At 48.6% G+C, this 17222-nt stretch overlaps 1 protein-coding gene across 4 annotated transcripts in view; it reads left to right on the forward strand.

Annotated features, from left to right (window-relative positions):
• The window catches only part of INSR (insulin receptor), a 127771-nt gene that overhangs the window by 4225 nt on the left and 106324 nt on the right, over positions 1 to 17222 (forward strand). For all 4 annotated transcript variants that reach the window (XM_059159853.1, XM_059159852.1, XM_059159855.1 and 1 more), the window contains exon 2: positions 14801 to 15352. In XM_059159853.1, the coding sequence (XP_059015836.1) occupies positions 14801 to 15352 (552 nt within the window). The remainder of the gene's footprint in view (positions 1 to 14800; positions 15353 to 17222) is intronic.

The following is a 17222-nucleotide window of genomic DNA, read 5'->3' on the forward strand; positions in this document are numbered from 1 at the left end:
CCCCACCAGACGCCAGGAAGGCGTAGTCCCCCACAGAGTGTTCCCCAGCCCCCCGGCTCTCTCTTCACCCTCTCTGCTCCCTTCCTGGGTTCAGGTGTTCGCTCTTGTCTTCATAGAGTCCCTACTGCCGTCTGCTGTCGGCCCAGTTTTGAATTCATATAGTCAAACTCCTTCGTGTAGAACAGGGGCCAGCAAACTACAGCCCATAGGCTCCCTCTTGCCTGCCCACACGGGTTTTATAAATAAAGTTTTATTGGCATCATCTAGGGTTGCTTTTGTGCCCTAACGGCAGAGTTGAATAGTTGCAATCTCATGGCCCACAAAAATATTTATATTTTGGCCCATCACAGAGAGAGTTTGCGGACTCCTAATTTACAACAAACTCCTGCTTATCTCAGGATGACCTGCCTAATGTCTTGTGGGGGTCTTGTTGTCAAGACCGCATCACGAATGTTTGGGGCTGCTGGTTTTCCCCCTAACTGACAAAGCTGTATAAAAAAAAAAAAAAGATTTTATTTATTTGAGAGAGAGAGAGAGCATAAGATGAGAGAGATTACCGGGGAGAAGCAGATTCCCTGCTGAGCAGGAAGCCGGATGTGGGACTCGATCCTGGGACTCCAGGATCATGACTTGAGCCAAAGGCAGTCATTCAACCAACTGAGCCACCCAGGTGCCCCAGAGAAAGCTGTATTAAAGAAATTAATGCTCCCTGAATTCATGGGTCCAAGTGGTATCCAGAAAATACCATGATGTTCCCTCGTTAGCTGTGTGTGTGATCTCAAAATTTATTTATGGGGACAGTCCTCTTGCTGTTGAATGAGGCACCCTCGCTGTTGGCTTTGTGTCTAGAACTTGGAAGTGGTGTCCGCTACGAGATTTTCTTTCAAGACCCCCGTGTTAATTTCTGTTAAGATACACACATTAGGGGCGCCTGGGTGGCTCAGTCAGTTGAGCGTCAAACTCTAGGTCTCATGGGCTCAGGCCATGATCTCAGGGTGCCAAGAGCGAGCCCTGGTCAGGCTCCCTGCTCCGCGGGGAGTCTGCTTGAGATTCTTTCCTTCTCCCTCTGCTCCTTCCAGCCAACTGTGTACACCTGCTCTCGATCTCTAAAATAGCGAAATCATCTTCTAAAAAAAAAAAGGATACATACATTGGCTTATGTTTTATAACGGGGCCCTATATATGGTTTTTTAATTAAAATAACAAGTAATGCATGCTCATGGCAACAGCTTTACAAAAATCTGGACAGGAAAAAACAAAAACAAAAACAAAAGTCCCTTGCAACAACACTTTGTTCCTAAAATCATTCCATTTCTATCCTGGGAGGTGACAGTGCTCTCAGTTTGCGTCTTAATTGTACATGGGCGTGTGTGCACCGTTACATGAATTTTAACTCAGGCATGGAGTTGTGGGACTGTCCCCACAACTGGGATATGGAACAGTGCCATCGCCCAGATTCCCTCTAGACACCACTTGATGGTTAAGCTCTCTCCTGCCTAACCCTGGCAACCCTGATCTGTTCTTCATTGTTTTCTCCGTAGACTTTAAAACATTCTTATAATTGAATTAATATTCTTTTAAAAATTTTTTATTTTTATTATTTTTTTTAAATTGAGAGAGAGAGAGAGAGAGAGCGAGCACACAAGCTGGGGGATCAGCAGAGAGAGAGAGGGAGAAGCAGACTCCCCGCTGAGCAGGGAACCCATTGTGGGACTCGATCCCAGGACCCCCAGACCATGACCTGGACTGAAGGCAAATGCCTAACTGACTGAGCCACCCAGGCGCCCCAGTATTCTTTTCTTTCTTTCTTTCTTTCTTTCTTTCTTTCTTTCTTTCTTTCTTTCTTTCTTTCTTTCTTTTTTTTTAATATTTACTTATTAGAGAGAGAGCATGTATAGGTGAGCGTGAGAGGGGGCAGAGGGACAGGGAGAAGCAGGCTCCCCGCTGAGCGTAGAGTCTGAGGCGGGGCTTGATCTCAGGACCCTGAGATTATGACCCATGACAAAGTCAGACACTTTGCTACTGAGCCACACAGGCGCCCCAACTGAATTAATATTCTTAATTTTTTACATTTTGTATTTAAGCACTCGTAAGTTCCTCATGGCTCACGGATTCCCTATTTGTGAATTTGCCTTGAGGCTAAAATTAATTTGCAGCCCTAAAAGCAGTACTCAGGGCACTTTGGTGGCTCTTCCTGGATATACGTGGAGTGTCCCACCATCTGGGTCGCCGAACCGTTCCCCTCTGAGGTCAGGGTGGTGGAGCAGCTTGTTTGATCTCCCGGAGGGTGAATTCAGACCAGCCTCAGAGATGGAAACAAGTGTCTCCTTTGGCGATGGACATACTGTCCCATTGCCCACATTTTCGTGCTTTTCGTGGGTGATTGTGCTCTTTGAAATGGCCTCGCCCAGTCATTGTAGATGGGGTGTTTTGTGCAAATGTAGAGAGTAGATGCAGGAAGGCTGTGATGTGCCTCATGGAGAAAACACATGGGTCCGTGAGCTTTGTTCAGACCCAAGCTCTAGTGCCTGGTGCCGTTGGCTGTGATTCAAAGTTAGTGAATCGACACTGTCTATTAAATAAGGTGTATTTAAACAGAAATGCACAGAAAACAAGGTTATGGATAATCAGTTGACAGAAACATCGTGGCCAGAGGCTTGCTTGCTGGACCTAACTTTGTATTTCCCTAGGGACGATGGCACAGTGTTTGCTAAGCCTGTGTTCCAGGGGACTCCAGAGACAGAGCTAATGAGAAGGGGCTGTAGGTGATACCTGGTCACTGTGCTCTAAAGTTTGTGCATTTGAATGTTGCCAGGACCCATGTAGCATGTCATAAAACGTATCTGTCCCTCTGGTCCTCTTTTTATCGGTGCCGAAATCCTTGGTTATGTCTTGGAAAGTTCACGAGATGGCACCAGACCTCGGCCCTTTTTTCAAGAAGCGGTCTCCCGTGTTCCGTTTCACCAGTGGCTTTGGGTGTTTTAGAAAGAGATCGGGTTTGTCGCCATCTGCAGACTGGATATGAGTTCCTGTTGGAGTTCAAGGCAGACTCAACGAGGATTAAAATTTGAGTTCCGATCTGGGTTTTTCTTCCCATTCCAGAAGGGACGGTGTCACATCGCGTCTGTACGATAGCCTCTGTTGTGTGTTCGGGAACAGCAGCCTGAGAGGAGGAGATTCTTGCTTCTCTCCTATGCCTTTGTGGGAACGTGGAAAATATAGGTACTTTCCAAAAATTGTGTTTGCTAACCGTGCGCAAAAAGGTAGTGCTTGGACACAAAGGCGTGAAGAGCGGGGAGCTACCACTGTTTTCCGGCAGCCCTTCTATGATTTCTTGTTGCCAGTCTGTTTCCAAAGATGTATCCTGTTCCCTTGCGGGAGATCAGAAAGGGGATGAGGTCTGAGATGTTCCTTCCTAATTACAGGTGGTTGCATTGTAGCAAAGCTCCTGCTACTTTTTTTTTTTTTTTTTTTTAACAAAGTGCCTTTGGTCTTGTAAAACTTCTTTTGGTTTTCTTTCCTGCGTCTTCTGTGGCACTGCCTGTCTCCTTCTAGAGAAGAGAAGAGAAGAGGTAGATAGGACCTCCAAGGGGCATGGAAACTTCTTAGGATCCTGTGGTTTGATGTATGATGCCCATAGGACTGCAAAGCTGTGAGTGGGATTAGGAATTAGCCTAGATGTTCTGGCTCCCAGGCTTCTAGAAGGTGGTGTTGGGGTGGGCATAGACCCTTGGTCCTCTCCGCGTTCATTAGTGGGTGCTCCTCACTTCTCCCTCCCCTCCTCCACCTCCCTGGGTCCTGCGTCCCACGGATGGTGATTCCCCAGGGTCTCTGTGGCCTCTCCTCTCTCCCTGTGCCGGCTCCCGCGATAGGCCCCCTTTCTTCTCGGCCAGGGTGCCCTGTTCAGTCCTTTCTGTCCTCTGCTGCCACGGGGATTTTCCTGCTTCCTACTTGGGTCCTTCCGCAGCTGCCCCTAAACCCCTTGCCCCGGCACACAAGCTAGCTGAGGTCCTTGGCTGCTGTTCCTCGGGGTTCCCTGTTCCTCCTGCCTCAGGCTTCTCGCTGGTGCTTCTGGTTCCAAGCACCCTTCTTCCCCCTTTTGCCCACGAAACCTGCCTCTCCCTCATGGGCCAGAGGCTTCCCTCTTCCCTCTCCAGCTTCATCGCCCACCCCTTCTCCTCCCCTTTCAGTACAGACTGGGGGTACCTCGGTGGCTCCCCAGAGACACTGGTCTGCCCACTGGAGAGGCGTTTAGTGAAGCGTTGGCCATACAGGTAAATGAGACAGACCATGCTCTAAGTGTCGGCTGGAGAATGGCTTGATACATGTTTGTCCGGAGTAAGAAGCAACATCCTGTAGCCCCCCTCCCTGCCAGTTCATACCTGGGAGCCCTGTATTTGGCGATGGAGCTTTTGGGGAGGTAAAAATGAGGGTAGAGCCCTGGTCTAAAGGCTAGGAAGAGAGCCCTCCCCACAAGTGGACCGTGCTGGCTACCTTGATCTCAGACCCCAGCTGTGAGAAATAAATTTCTGTGGCTTACGCTGCTCAGTCAGTGGGAGTTTCTTTCTTTTAAATGAACATATAACGTATTATTTGCTTCAGGGGTACAGGTGTGTGATTCATCAGACTTACCCGATTCACAGCACTCCCCACAGTGCATACCTTCCCCGGTGTCCATTGCCCAGCCACCCCCTCCCGCCCGCCCCCCTCCCCTCCAGCAGCCCTCAGTTTCCTGAGATAAGAGTCTCTTATGGTTTGTCTCCTTCCCTGGTCCCATCTTGTTTCATTTTTTCCCCTCCCTCCTCCCATGACCCCTCGCCCTGCCTCTCAAATTCCTCATATCAGTGAGATCGTGTGGTAATTGTCTTTCGCTGATTGACTTATTTTGCTCAGGGTAATACGCTTTCCCTAGTTTGGCTATTGTGGACATTGCTGTTATAAACATTCGAGGGCATGTGCCCCTTCGGATCACTGCATTTGTATCTTTGGGGTAAATACCCAGTAGTGCAATTGCTGGGTTATACGGTAGCTCTATTTTCAACTTTTTGAGGAGCCTCCACCCTGTTTTCCAGAGTGGCTGCACCAGCTTGTATTCTCGATGGTATTTTCTTATGGCAGCCCTAGCTAGCTAAGATGAGGACCAGGGTCAGAATCGGCTCTGAAACCCCGCTGCAGACGACACCGGCATGTAAAACATATGTGGGTCCTGCTTTCTTTGAGATTGCTGGGGGCAGACCACCACGTTTATGGGGTTCTCTCTAGCAACTTCCCCCAGAGAGGGCATCTGATGGCATTGACCCTGGGGCAAAGTGCTCAGTGGAGTGGGTGGGACAGAAGAGAGGGGACAGACCGGTGGGGTGGGGGGGCTGTTGGGCCAGGACGGGTAGATGGTGTGTCTGTCTGACTTGAGTCCCCACCGCATCCCTTGGAGAACCTTGTGCACATGCAGATTCTGGGGTGTGGCTCCCAGATATATTGATTTATTTGGTCTAGCATCTAGAGCTGGGCCCAGGAATCTGCATCCTCCCCATCCATGATTCTGAGGCTGGCCATGCCCAGAGCACACTGTGGGGAACTCTGTGTGATGGGTAAGGGTGCAGGTGCTGGTGTCCTCGGCCCTGTGCATGATGGGCTGGATTATGTCCCTCTTCCCCAAATTCATGGGTTGAGGCCCCACCCCCCAGCCCCACGGAATGTGACTGTAATTAGAGAGAGAGCCCGAGCAAACTAGTGTATGGGGCTCAGGTCCTGGCTCTGTCTCATCTTTGCTGTGTGGCCTCAAGGAGGATGCAGTTCCCTCTGAGCCTCCCGTCGCATTCCTTTTCGAGAAAAGCGGTCTTGGGCAACACATGCGCAGTGTTTTGTCTGTGTCCCCGGCTTGCGCACCCCCAGCCCCTCAGGGCATTTGCCAGCCCTCTGTGTCCAGCAGTTTCTGGGGGAGCCCGATGCACATGCGGTGACTGATGTGGCTTTCTGCGGTGACCCTGGGAAAGCCTGTTTTTGAGAGTTTATCTTCCCTGGTCTGAGGAATTCGCAGGTCTCCCCCGGCCTTTTTTTTTTTTTTTTTTTTTTTTTTAAAGATTTTATTTATTTGATAGAGAGAAATCACAAGTAGACGGAGAGGCAGACAGAGAGAGAGAGGGGAAGCAGGCTCCCTGCTGAGCAGAGAGCCCGATGCGGGACTCGACCCCAGGACCCTGAGATCATGACCTGAGCCGAAGGCAGCGGCTTAACCCACTGAGCCACCCAGGTGCCCCCTCCCCCGGCCTTTTGATGTTCCTGCCTTGTGGATATCGCAGCTTAGGCCTCTCCCTTCCCCTGGGGAGGGAGAACCCGCAGGGATTTCAGTTCTAGCTTTCCCGGGTCTTTCTTTGGCTTTCACATCTCCCACAGAGCCTTCTTGGCTCTTGGTCTGTTCAGGAGATCCCGTTGGTGCATCCTCCAGGACTGTGAGAAGTTTCCAGAAGGATGATGGCCTGGATGGCGAATGTCCCATCAGGGCCGTCTTTCCCCTCTGGTGCTCTGCTTACATGGTTTTCTTCTCCGTCCTCTGTGTGTGATGATGGTCCATTGTTGTTACCCGCTTCCTCTGTCCCCGAGTATCCGAGGCCCTAGGCACCCACATTGGGGCCCCTGACCTCTGTGGTGGCAGAGGGACCCTCTTATCTTCTCCTTTGATTGGGCTCAAGAACTACTTTCCTGGGGGCACCTGGGTGGCTCAGTGGGTTAAGCCTCTGCCTTCAGCTCAGGTCATGATTCCAGGGTCCTGGGCTCGAGCCCTATTTTGCGCTCCCTGCTCTGCGGGGAACCTGCTTCTCCCTGTCCCTCTCCCTCTGCCTGCCGTTCCCCCTGCCTGTGCGTGCTCTCTCTCTGTGTCAAGTAAATAAATAAAATCTTAAAAAAAAAAAAAAAAAAGGAACCACCTTCCTCAGGTCTCCTCTCTGTGGGCTGCTTCCTCTCTCACTGAGATTTTTACCAGGAATTTGCAGAAGACTCCCAGTGCTTTAGCTCCCCGTCTCCCCCCTCAACCTGACCTCTGGGCCACCATAAACCTCCCTGGGTTGCATGTGTGAACTACCTGCAGCAGACTTCCAGAGAAGAACTCGGGGTCCAGAGGCATCTGTGTTTATAGCATTGCCCCCGAGCCTTGGTGATTCCATCCCTCACCCTTCACCCCCATGCAGTTGGGATAGCTCCTGCAAACCTCTTGAGGTCCCTCAGACCTTGTCTGAGCTGGCTTCTCGGTGATATTTATTTGGCTGCCTGTTACTCCTGCCTCCTTTGACTTCTGTGCACCTGCCTTCCTACCCAGTGGGGCCAGGAAGATGGAAGCCCAGAGAGGTTAAGTCACTCACCTGAAGTCACACAGCTGCCAGTCAGCAAAGCTGAGATTCGCACCTGGGGCTGTCAGGCCTCTCTGGTCTGTGCAGAACATTGCCTCAGCACACTCTGATAGCAGCTGGGCAGTTATTTCGGTGTCTCTACGAGCTGTAAGCCTTCAGCCTCATCTATCTTGATAGCTCCCGTGCCCAGCATGGTGCCTTGTGCACCAGGACCCCCAGCAGATGTTGGCTGAGTGAATAAAGCAGCGATTTCCTTGTAGCTGACTTGCCGGTCCTGGAACCTGCATTAGAATCCTGGGGTCTGGATTCTCCCTGCCACCCGCTCCAGCTCCCCCGTTTATCCTGTGGGGAAAGCCAGTTTTGAGAGTCAGTCTTTCGGGCGGGTGGAGAATCTTCAGGAAGTCTTATACTGCGGTGTGGCCCAGTTCTCGTTTCCGAAGGTGACACGTCTAGGAACTGGTTTCGCCAGCTCGGGGCAGAGCACTGACACGTGGATGCGGCCAGATTCCAGTTCTCATCAGCTCTTCGTGGCTTCTTCGTCATGCTGCTGCCGTCATTCGCAGCGATGAAACGGAGGCAGAGCTCGAAGGGGTGGCACAGGTCCGTGGCTCAGGATGACCATGGCTGGCAGGTGCTGGGGTAGAAAGCCAGATCTCCTGGGTTTCTAGCACGGCCCGGAACTGGCATGGGTGGTGGCCAGACACCTAAACCCAAGGCTCGTTGGCACAGGACTCCTGAATTTCGGGGTGTTAAGACTGGTAAGAATGCAGAGAACACGTGGCCCCAGACTAGGTCACCCGGGAGCATTTGAAGAATGTGGAGTACATTCACGATCGAATGCAGAATGTCTAAATCTCTCAGCATTGGAAAGCACTCTCAGAACCTTCTAGGTACCCCCTTTCCTGCCTCTCCACACTTCTTGCCTGCTATCACGGTGGAGAGACAACTAGGGAGAAGGGACACTTTCCAAGGTGGCTCTCGTGTTAAGTCATCTTGCCTGGAACATTGTCACATCCCTCCAGGCGGCAGGAAGTTCTAGACCAGCACCATCCGAAAGAAAGAGTCGCTCCGAGGGAGAGGTCCCATGTGTGTTGTCCATGTGGGGCTCTTGAAGCCGTGGCCAGTCTTTACTTTTATTTTACTTTAGGTCATTTAAATATTAAAAAAGTCAGTATTTGATTCTGTTGCTGGAAAACCCTTTAGTACGTTTGGAACAAGTTGGAGAAATGCGCCTGCATTTTCAGTGCTACGTTGTATGAAAGCTGCGTGTGCAGATCTTGTATTTCTGCCGCAGATTTGGCATCTGAATTGAGACGGGCTGCATGGCATTTTGGAAGCTTCCTGTGGGAAAAAAAACCTGCAGAGTAGGATGAAGGAATACTCCTTCATAATTTCTTAAGTATTGCTTACATGTTGAAGTAAAATTTTTGGATATTTTGTGTTAATTTAAATATATTTAATTTCATCTTTTTTTTAAATTTAAAGATTTTATTTCTTTATTTGTCAGAGAGAGAGAGAGAGAGAGAGAGAGAGAATAAAGCAGGGGGAGTGGCAGGCAGTCAGAGAAGTGGTCTCCCAGCTGAGCAAGGAGACTGATACAGAGCTCAATCCTAGGACCCTGGGATTGTGACCTGAGCTGAAGGCAGACGCCCAACTGACTGAGCCACCCAGGTGTCCCTCTTTTTTTCTTTTCTTTTTTTAAAATAAGATTTTATTTATTTATTTGACAGAGATCACAAGTAGGCAGAGCAGCAGGCGGAGAGAGAAGGGGAAGTAGCCTCCCTGCTGAGCAGAGGGCCTGAAGGGGGGGCTCGATCCCCGGACCCTGAGATCCCAGGACCCTGAGATCATGACCTGAGCTGAAGGCAGAGGCTTAACCCACTGAGCCACCCAGGCACTCCTTTATTTAATTAAATAAATTAATTAATTAACTAATTTTTAAATTTAATTTTTAAAAAAGATTTTATTTATTTATTTGAGAGAGAAAGAGCACGAGCAGGGGGAGGGGCAGAGGGAGAAACAGGCTCCCTGCTGAGCAGGGAGGCAGGTGCAGGGCTTGATCTCAGGACCCTGAGATCGTGACCTGAGCTGAATGCAGACCCTTAACCAACTGAGCCACCCAGGTGCCCCTAATTTCATCTGTTTCTTTTTATCTTTTTAGAGAAAATTTAAAATGCCATACATGGTTTATATTATATTTATGTTGGATGCTCTAGATCCTACACAGCCTGGTCACCCACAGCATTGAGCTGTAGTTTGCAGTTGCCCTTGACCTTCCAACAAATTAGGCAGAACTCAATAATTCTTAATGCACTATTTGCATAGGTGTTAATCCTAGTGCCACCTCCTTCAGGAAGCCCTCCTTCATTGCCCCAGACCAAGTCAAATAGCTCGTTTCTATGATCTCTTTTAGCCCCTGAAGTTCTCCTTGAAGGCTTCCTCTTGGTTATATTTTAAGTTGACTTAGGCAGTTGATAGCAACTAACTAGTCAGAGAGATCCAGGAATCTGGGTCTGTCCTGTTCCCTATGGCACTTCCGTCCCTGGAACAATGATGGGCACGGAGCAGGTCCTCCTCAGATTGTTTGCTGAAGGAGGGAACAAAAGAAATGATCTTTAACAAGCTTTCTCTGGGTTGTCATGTCAGGCAAACTGTTACACTGTTTCCTGATTGATGTCACTTGCACCTGCTTCATTAGGCATGTTTTTGAAGGAACAAAGATGGTAAAACTGTAACAGAGTCACTATGTTATGGTAACTGTAACAGAGTCACTATGTTATGGTAACTGTAACAGAGTCACTATGTTATGGTAACTGTAACAGAGTTACATGCGTGGACTGCATGTAATTGTAAGGTTGCAAACCTCCCACCACCACTTAAAACTCAGCCTGCAGGAATCTTGATTGGCTGGTCACACAAATGGGTGTGAAAATGGACCTCCTCTGGGCATTATTTTTAGAATTCAGTGAGCCAGGGAGTAGGTGGGCCAGGGACTTTACATAGTAAGTGCTCAGAGAACACAGTAGCCCCCCTTTGCCTCAGGGGATATGTTCCAAGACCCCCAGTGGCTGCATAAAACCACGATAGTCTTGAGCCCCACAGATGCTGTATTTATTTCCTAGATGCACGCACCTATGTGATGTGACTAGCGGCCGTGTAGGAGCGCACACAGCGCAGGTGGGCTGGACAGAGGGATGATTCACGTACCGGGCACAATAGGATGGCGTGAGATTTCATCACACTCCTCAGAATGGCGGGCAATTCAGAACTTGGGAATTGTCTGTTTCAGGAATTTTCCATGTAATATTTTCTGACTGCAGTTGACTGCGGGTAACCGAACCTACAGATAGCAGGGGGCTACTGTGGGAGCTGTTGCTGGCTCCCCCAATGCCCCTGGTCCCCGTTCTCCTTCTGTCCCAGGATGTAGGGGTGCTTAGCGATAGACTACTTTGGAGGAACCTGAAGCATTCTTCAGTTTCCACCCAGAGGCATTAAAAGCCCACAGAAGGCCCTACATTGATTTCCGGCACCATTTCTAACCTCCTCGGGATATTTTCTGTCCCAACAGTAAATCGCTCTGTTGTTTAGACTAATAGGGACACCCACAGCTTTAATGAGTTCAGTGAGATTCACTGGAGACTTGAAAAAAAGCAGTTTATTGTTCCCTACTATTATAGTTGTTTAATTTCTTTTTTAAGAACAGCTTTATTGAGCTGTGATTCAGTATCGTACAGTTCACCTATTTTTTAAAAAAGATTTTATTTATTTATTTGACAGAGATCACAGGTAGGCAGAGAGGTGGAGACAGAGAGAGGAAGGGAAGCAGGCTCCCTGCTGAGTGGAGAGCCCAATGCGGGGCTCAATCCCAGGACCCCAGGATCATGACCTGAGCCTTAGGCAGAGGCTTTAACTCACTGAGCCACCCAGGCACCCCCCAGTTCACCTATTTAGGGTTTACATACAATTCATTGGCTCTTACTAAATTCACCGAGTTGTGCAGCCTTCGACTGTAGTCACTTTTAGAACTTTCTCATCACTGCAGAGAGAAACCTCATCTCCATTAGCCATCCCTCATCATTCCCTCCTCTCCAGCCCCTGGACCCACTAACCTACTTTCTGTCTCTGTAGATTTGCGTCCGTGTAAATGGAATCATAGCACATGTGATCTTTTGTGACGGGCTTCTTCTCACTGAGCATCAAATTTTCAGGCTACATCCATGTTGCTCATATCATGTTGCTTTATTCCTTCTTATGGCTGAGTCATATGTCATGGTGTGGATGTGCCGTATCTTACTGATCTATACATCGGTTGAGGGACATTGGGGCTGTTTTCACTTTTCGGCTATTAATGACATTTTGGCTATTAGTAGACATATGTGTACATGCATATGTCATTTTTTTGTACTGCCCGTGGTCGTGCTTTGCAGAGAGTGTGCTTTTTACAAGTTGAAGCTTTGTGGCAAGCCTGCCCCGAGCAAGTCTGTCTGTGCCATTTTTTCCAAAGCATTTGCTCACTTCGTGTCTCTGTGTCACTTTCAGTAATTCTCACAGTATTTCAGGCTTTTTCATTATATTGGTTTGGTGATTGATGATCAATGATTATGACTCCCCAAAAGCTCAGGTGGTCATTAGTGCGCTATTTTTTAATTTTAAGGGGGATATATATATATATATATATATATATATATATATTAGCCGCAATGCTGTTGCACACTTTGTAGACTATAGTATAACGTGAATGAACTTTTTTAAAGAGAAGTGGAGGGGCAGAGGAGGAGTGAGAGAAAATCTTTTTTGGTCAAGTTTCAAAATCAGATGAGCTTATTTTTTTTTAAGGTTTTGTTTATTAGAGAGAGAGAGAGAGAGAACAGATGGGGTGGGGGGCAGGTTTCCAGGTTGCTGTACATCCCTGCCAGCACTTGTTATTGTCCATCTCTGATTTTAGCCATCCTTGTGGGAATGAAGGGGTTTCTCTCTGTGGCTTGGATTTGCATTTCCCTGGTGTTCAACAGTTGAATGAACGTTCATCTCCGGTTTTGGTCCTGCTGCAGCCTGGGGAGGATGGCGGGCAGGTGGTTTTTTTTTTTTTTTTTTTTTTTTTTTTTTTTTTTTTTTTGCTTCTGCATGGTAAAATTTTAGTGTGCACACTTGAAATGTAGGATGACGTTCAGGTTTGAAACCTAAGCCATGCATTGCCAGAGAAAAGACAGGGCACCCGGCTAAATTTGGATTTCCTTGTAAACAACAATTTCTAAGGAGAAGTGTGCTCCGAACGTGGCAGGGGATATAGTTATCCTAAAGAAATACTTGCTGCTTACCTGAAATTGAAATTTAACTGGGCATCCTGCATTTTTATTTGTCAGATCTGGCATCCCTGCCTACCACTGGTCGGGTGGGGACTTGTGGGAGGCGTCAGTGACCCCATACTTGGGGCGACCTCTGTATGTTGATGTTTGGACAGGACTGCGGCTGGGAGCTGTAGGTGGGACTTGGGTGGTGTGAGCATGTGGGGCTCGGACCTGTGTCTTCATCCCGACTCCTCGTGAGTGGATGGGTGTGTACGTGTATTTTCCCTTGATTTAGCCTAGTCTGCAAAGAACGTGACTAAGGAACATTGCAGCTTTATTCCCCCAATTGTTTGCTTTCCTGTCCCCCCCCCCCCTAATTTGTGCTTCTTTTGTGAGTTGTTCTCAGGGTAGATTTTTAAGAGGATCCCTCCCCCCCATTTTTCTTAATTATCATATAATGCATTATCTGTTTCAGGGGTTAAGGGGATTTTCTACTCTTCTTTAGGATAATCTGTTTGCCTCAGTGATACTGGGGGAAGGTTTAGTGTCTTAGAATATAATAAGTAGAGATGGTGTCCTGAGCCTTACATTCCAGGTGCTGAGGGACGTGTGTGTGTGTTGGGGGGGGGGGGGCAAGGAGAAGCTGTCTCAAGCATTTGGTTCCGATGGATATTAACTCAAGTTTAAGGAGCACAAGGAGAAGGAAGAGCTTCCAATAGGTATGGGTAGGGGAAGGAAATCAGAGAAGGGTGCCTGGAGGAGGTGGTATTTGAACTGGATCTTGAAGGTGATGGGCTGGATTTACAAACAGGCCACTGAGGTATAAAGGGGCTTTGAGAGCCAACAGAGCTCGGGCTACCCTGTCTAGTACAGTGGACATGGGTCTGTTTCCACTAGCCACTAGCTACATGGGTTTATTTCCAGTTCAATGAACTAAAGTAAAATTAAATTCAGGATTCAGTTCCTCCATCTTATTTGCCACATTTGAACTGCCTTAGAGCCACAGATGGCTGGTGGCCTCCCCAGTGGACCCCTGGGGACATGGATACATTGGTATCAATCCTGCAAGTTCTGTTGGACAGCACAGGGCTAGGGCAAGGGTCACCAAGCTACAGCCCCAGGAACAAAACTCTAGGCCTCCACCTGTTCTTGTAAATAAAGTTTTATTGGAACACAGCCATATCCACTTATTCACATATTGTACTCGGGCTGCTTTTGAGCTCCAGTGGCCAACTGGAGTAGTTTCTAGGGAAGTGAAGGCACAGAACCCCGAGAGGATCATGGGATGTTTGAGAGAAATAGCTAATAGCGAGATAGCTGGTATTAAATGAGCACCTACTATGTGCGGGGCCCTGTTTGTGCGCCTCTGTTACTCCACGCCCTGCTTCTCATAGGTCATGTCGCGAAGGGGAAGGCACGGAGCCCTGGAGGTGTGGGAGTGGTGGGCAGCCTCTTCAGCGTGGCACAGGGGAGTGAGCAAGGGGGGAGCCCCGAGGCCTGGGAGGGAGAAGAGCCAGGGTCCTGGGGAGCCAGGGAGGATTCCAGAGCCCAGGAAGGACCACCTTCGGGAGATGACGACGCAGGGTATTTGGGCAGGGGAGATCAGTTAACAGGGAATGAGGAAGGCAGGTTGGGAAGGAGAGTCCTTGAGGCAGGAGAATCGACAAAACCAATTCAGCTCTCCTTGGCCCGTTTGGATGTGGGCACCTTTATCCTCCTAAAACCGTCTCCTGCAGATCTCTGATGTTGACTCACCGGGGACGGCTCCCCTTTCCCTTCTGCACCTGCTGCCTTACTCAATCCCGTGCAGTCCTAGCGTCTCTACTGCGTCATATTTGATGCAGTGATTCTCAGGCGGCTCACTGGGACTGCCAAAGGAGTTTCCAGAGGGTGACGACTTTGGCACAGACACTAGAGAGAAAACATCCTCAGGGGTCACTGTAGAATTAGCGGGAACCCAGTGCAGAGTGAAGACATGGGGCCCCTTGCCCAGAAATGATCCAGGATTTCAAAACGGATGGAGGAGCATCGAGCCAAGGGGAGGGCCCTCCTGAGTCCGTCCCACGACTCAGGTTGCACACCTTTGAAGCTGGCCCTGCGCTAATTCTTAGAACCTACCCATGGCGTGTTTGCTCACCTGTCTTGCTTTTGGCTTGTTTTTACTTCTAGTGTGTCCCGGCATGGATATCCGGAACAACCTCACGAGGTTGCATGAGCTGGCCAACTGCTCGGTCATTGAAGGACATTTGCAGATACTGTTGATGTTCAAAACGAGGCCCGAGGATTTCCGAGACCTCAGTTTCCCCAAACTCATCATGATCACTGATTACTTGCTGCTCTTCCGGGTCTATGGGCTGGAGAGCCTGAAGGACCTGTTCCCCAACCTCACGGTCATCCGGGGCTCGCGCCTCTTCTTCAACTACGCACTGGTCATCTTCGAGATGGTTCACCTGAAGGAACTCGGCCTCTATAGCTTGATGAACATTACCCGGGGCTCCGTCCGCATCGAGAAAAATAACGAGCTGTGCTACCTGGCCACCATCGACTGGTCGCGCATCCTGGATTCTGTGGAGGATAATTATATTGTGCTGAACAAAGACGACAACGAGGAGTGTGGGGACATTTGTCCGGGCACGGCGAAGGGCAAGACCAGCTGCCCTGCCACTGTCATCAACGGGCAGTTTGTCGAGCGGTGTTGGACACACAGCCACTGCCAGAAAGGTATGCTGGGGTACGCGGGGCTCTCAGCTGCTTCTCACACCTCATTTGTTGGCAAGAAGCTGGAGGCATTCCCTAGATCTGGGGGCACACTGTTTCTGTAGAGGCTCTGGTAGTAAATACTTTTGATTTTGCAGGCTGTGTGGTCTCCTCACAACCCCTCAGCGGGGCCATTGTAGCAGGAAAGCAGCCATGGGCAACACAGAAACACGTGGGCATGGCTGTGTCTCAATAAAACTTTATTGACAAGCCAAGTTGTGGGCCAGGTTTTGCCAGCTCCTGTGCTAGACAGTTGAATGTTCCTCTTGCTTGAGGGGGCTAGAGGCGGACGAGTGCGACTTTGTTGTGGGGCAAAAGAAAGTTTATCTCTTATCTGATAATAGATGTAAGATTGCTCAGGGTAGACGTTTGGGAAAAGAAATGGGTCAAGGAAGGAAGCACGACAGCAGCTCTTAGTCCGCAATTAATGGGGGTACTTCCTTCTCGTGAATCTGTTGTGTCTTCATTTACTTACCTTTCCTTGTCTTTGGGCATTTAGACGATTTCCAGTTATTCTGAAGAGAAGGATGGACATTTTGGGTTCAGAGCTTTATGGAGCATTTGTTTCTTTGGGCCTTGGCTTTTCCAGAACTGAAATTTCTGGGCCAAAGGCTCTTACTGCCAGTTGCCAAATGACTTTCCGGAAATGTTGTACGGATGGGCGCTCCTCCTAGCACTGGCTGAGAAGGGAACACCTTGGCCGGCTTTGAGTGTTGTTTGAAACATCTTTCATAATTTACTGCAGGGAGGAGCCGAGGTGGTGTTACTGTTTGTATGTGGATGTCTTTGATTGCTATCGGGGTTGAGCCTTTTCAAACATGTTTGTTTATCATTTGGGTTTTTCTCTTCCTGTTCATATCCTGTGTCCATTTATCTCTTAGTGCTTCAATAGTTTTCGAAATACTAGTCTGTGTGCGGTTTTCATAGATGGAGGTTGTTAACCCTTTAGCCAAATGTGTTTTCAGACATTTTTGTTCTGTGGTGAAAACACTCTGGGTCGCCATTGCCAGAGAAGCTTCAGATGTTTATGGAGTCTGGAGTGGGATCTTTTTGCGCCTCTCATGTTACTTTATGTTTAGAAAGTTCTTTTCTTTTTTTAAAATTAATATATAATGTATTATTTGCCCCTAGAAAGTTCTTTTCCATCTGTAAAATGTTTTTTCCCCCCAAATTCCCTTTTTAAATTTTAATTAACATAAAAAAAAAATCCATTCGGGACATTTGGAATCTGTATTCATGATTCAAAGGGATGTCCCCCCCCCGCCCGCCCCTGCCCATAACTTGTTGGTGTCTCACTGCTGTTGATTGAAGAAATTTACTTCTTTGTCTTTGATTTGGGATCTGTTTCTGGATATCCATCAGTATGTTCCTGTACCAGGCCTGCTACTGTTCTAATCACTATAGTTTTAATAATGTTTTTATAACCAGGAAGGAATGTTCCAAAACACCCCTGTTACTTTTTTATTGTTTTGACTCCTTCGGACATCAGGAATTTCCCTGGAAAGAATTAGTGAGCATGAGATCGAGGTGTGTAAAAGTGTGTGTGTGTGTGTGTGTGTGTGGCAGTGGGGGGGAGGGCCTAAGGGTTGTATCACAAAAGGTACAAGGGAGAGGAGAAAGGAGGGTCTTCTCGCCTAGGCCCAGAAGTATCAGGAAGCCATACAAGGTGAGTCCTGATTAGAAGCCACAGGATTGTCCATGAGAAGCCACTGGAGCCCTGGGGAGGGGCCCTGAAGGGAAAGAGAGCCTCCTTGTTTGAGGATAGGAGAGGGTACAATGATTATTATATTGTGGAGCAATCTTGGGGACGCTGGTAGGTCAGGGACGCATGGGA

The sequence above is a fragment of the Mustela lutreola genome, chromosome 2 (assembly GCF_030435805.1).
Source record: "Mustela lutreola isolate mMusLut2 chromosome 2, mMusLut2.pri, whole genome shotgun sequence".
Lineage (NCBI taxonomy): Eukaryota > Metazoa > Chordata > Mammalia > Carnivora > Mustelidae > Mustela > Mustela lutreola.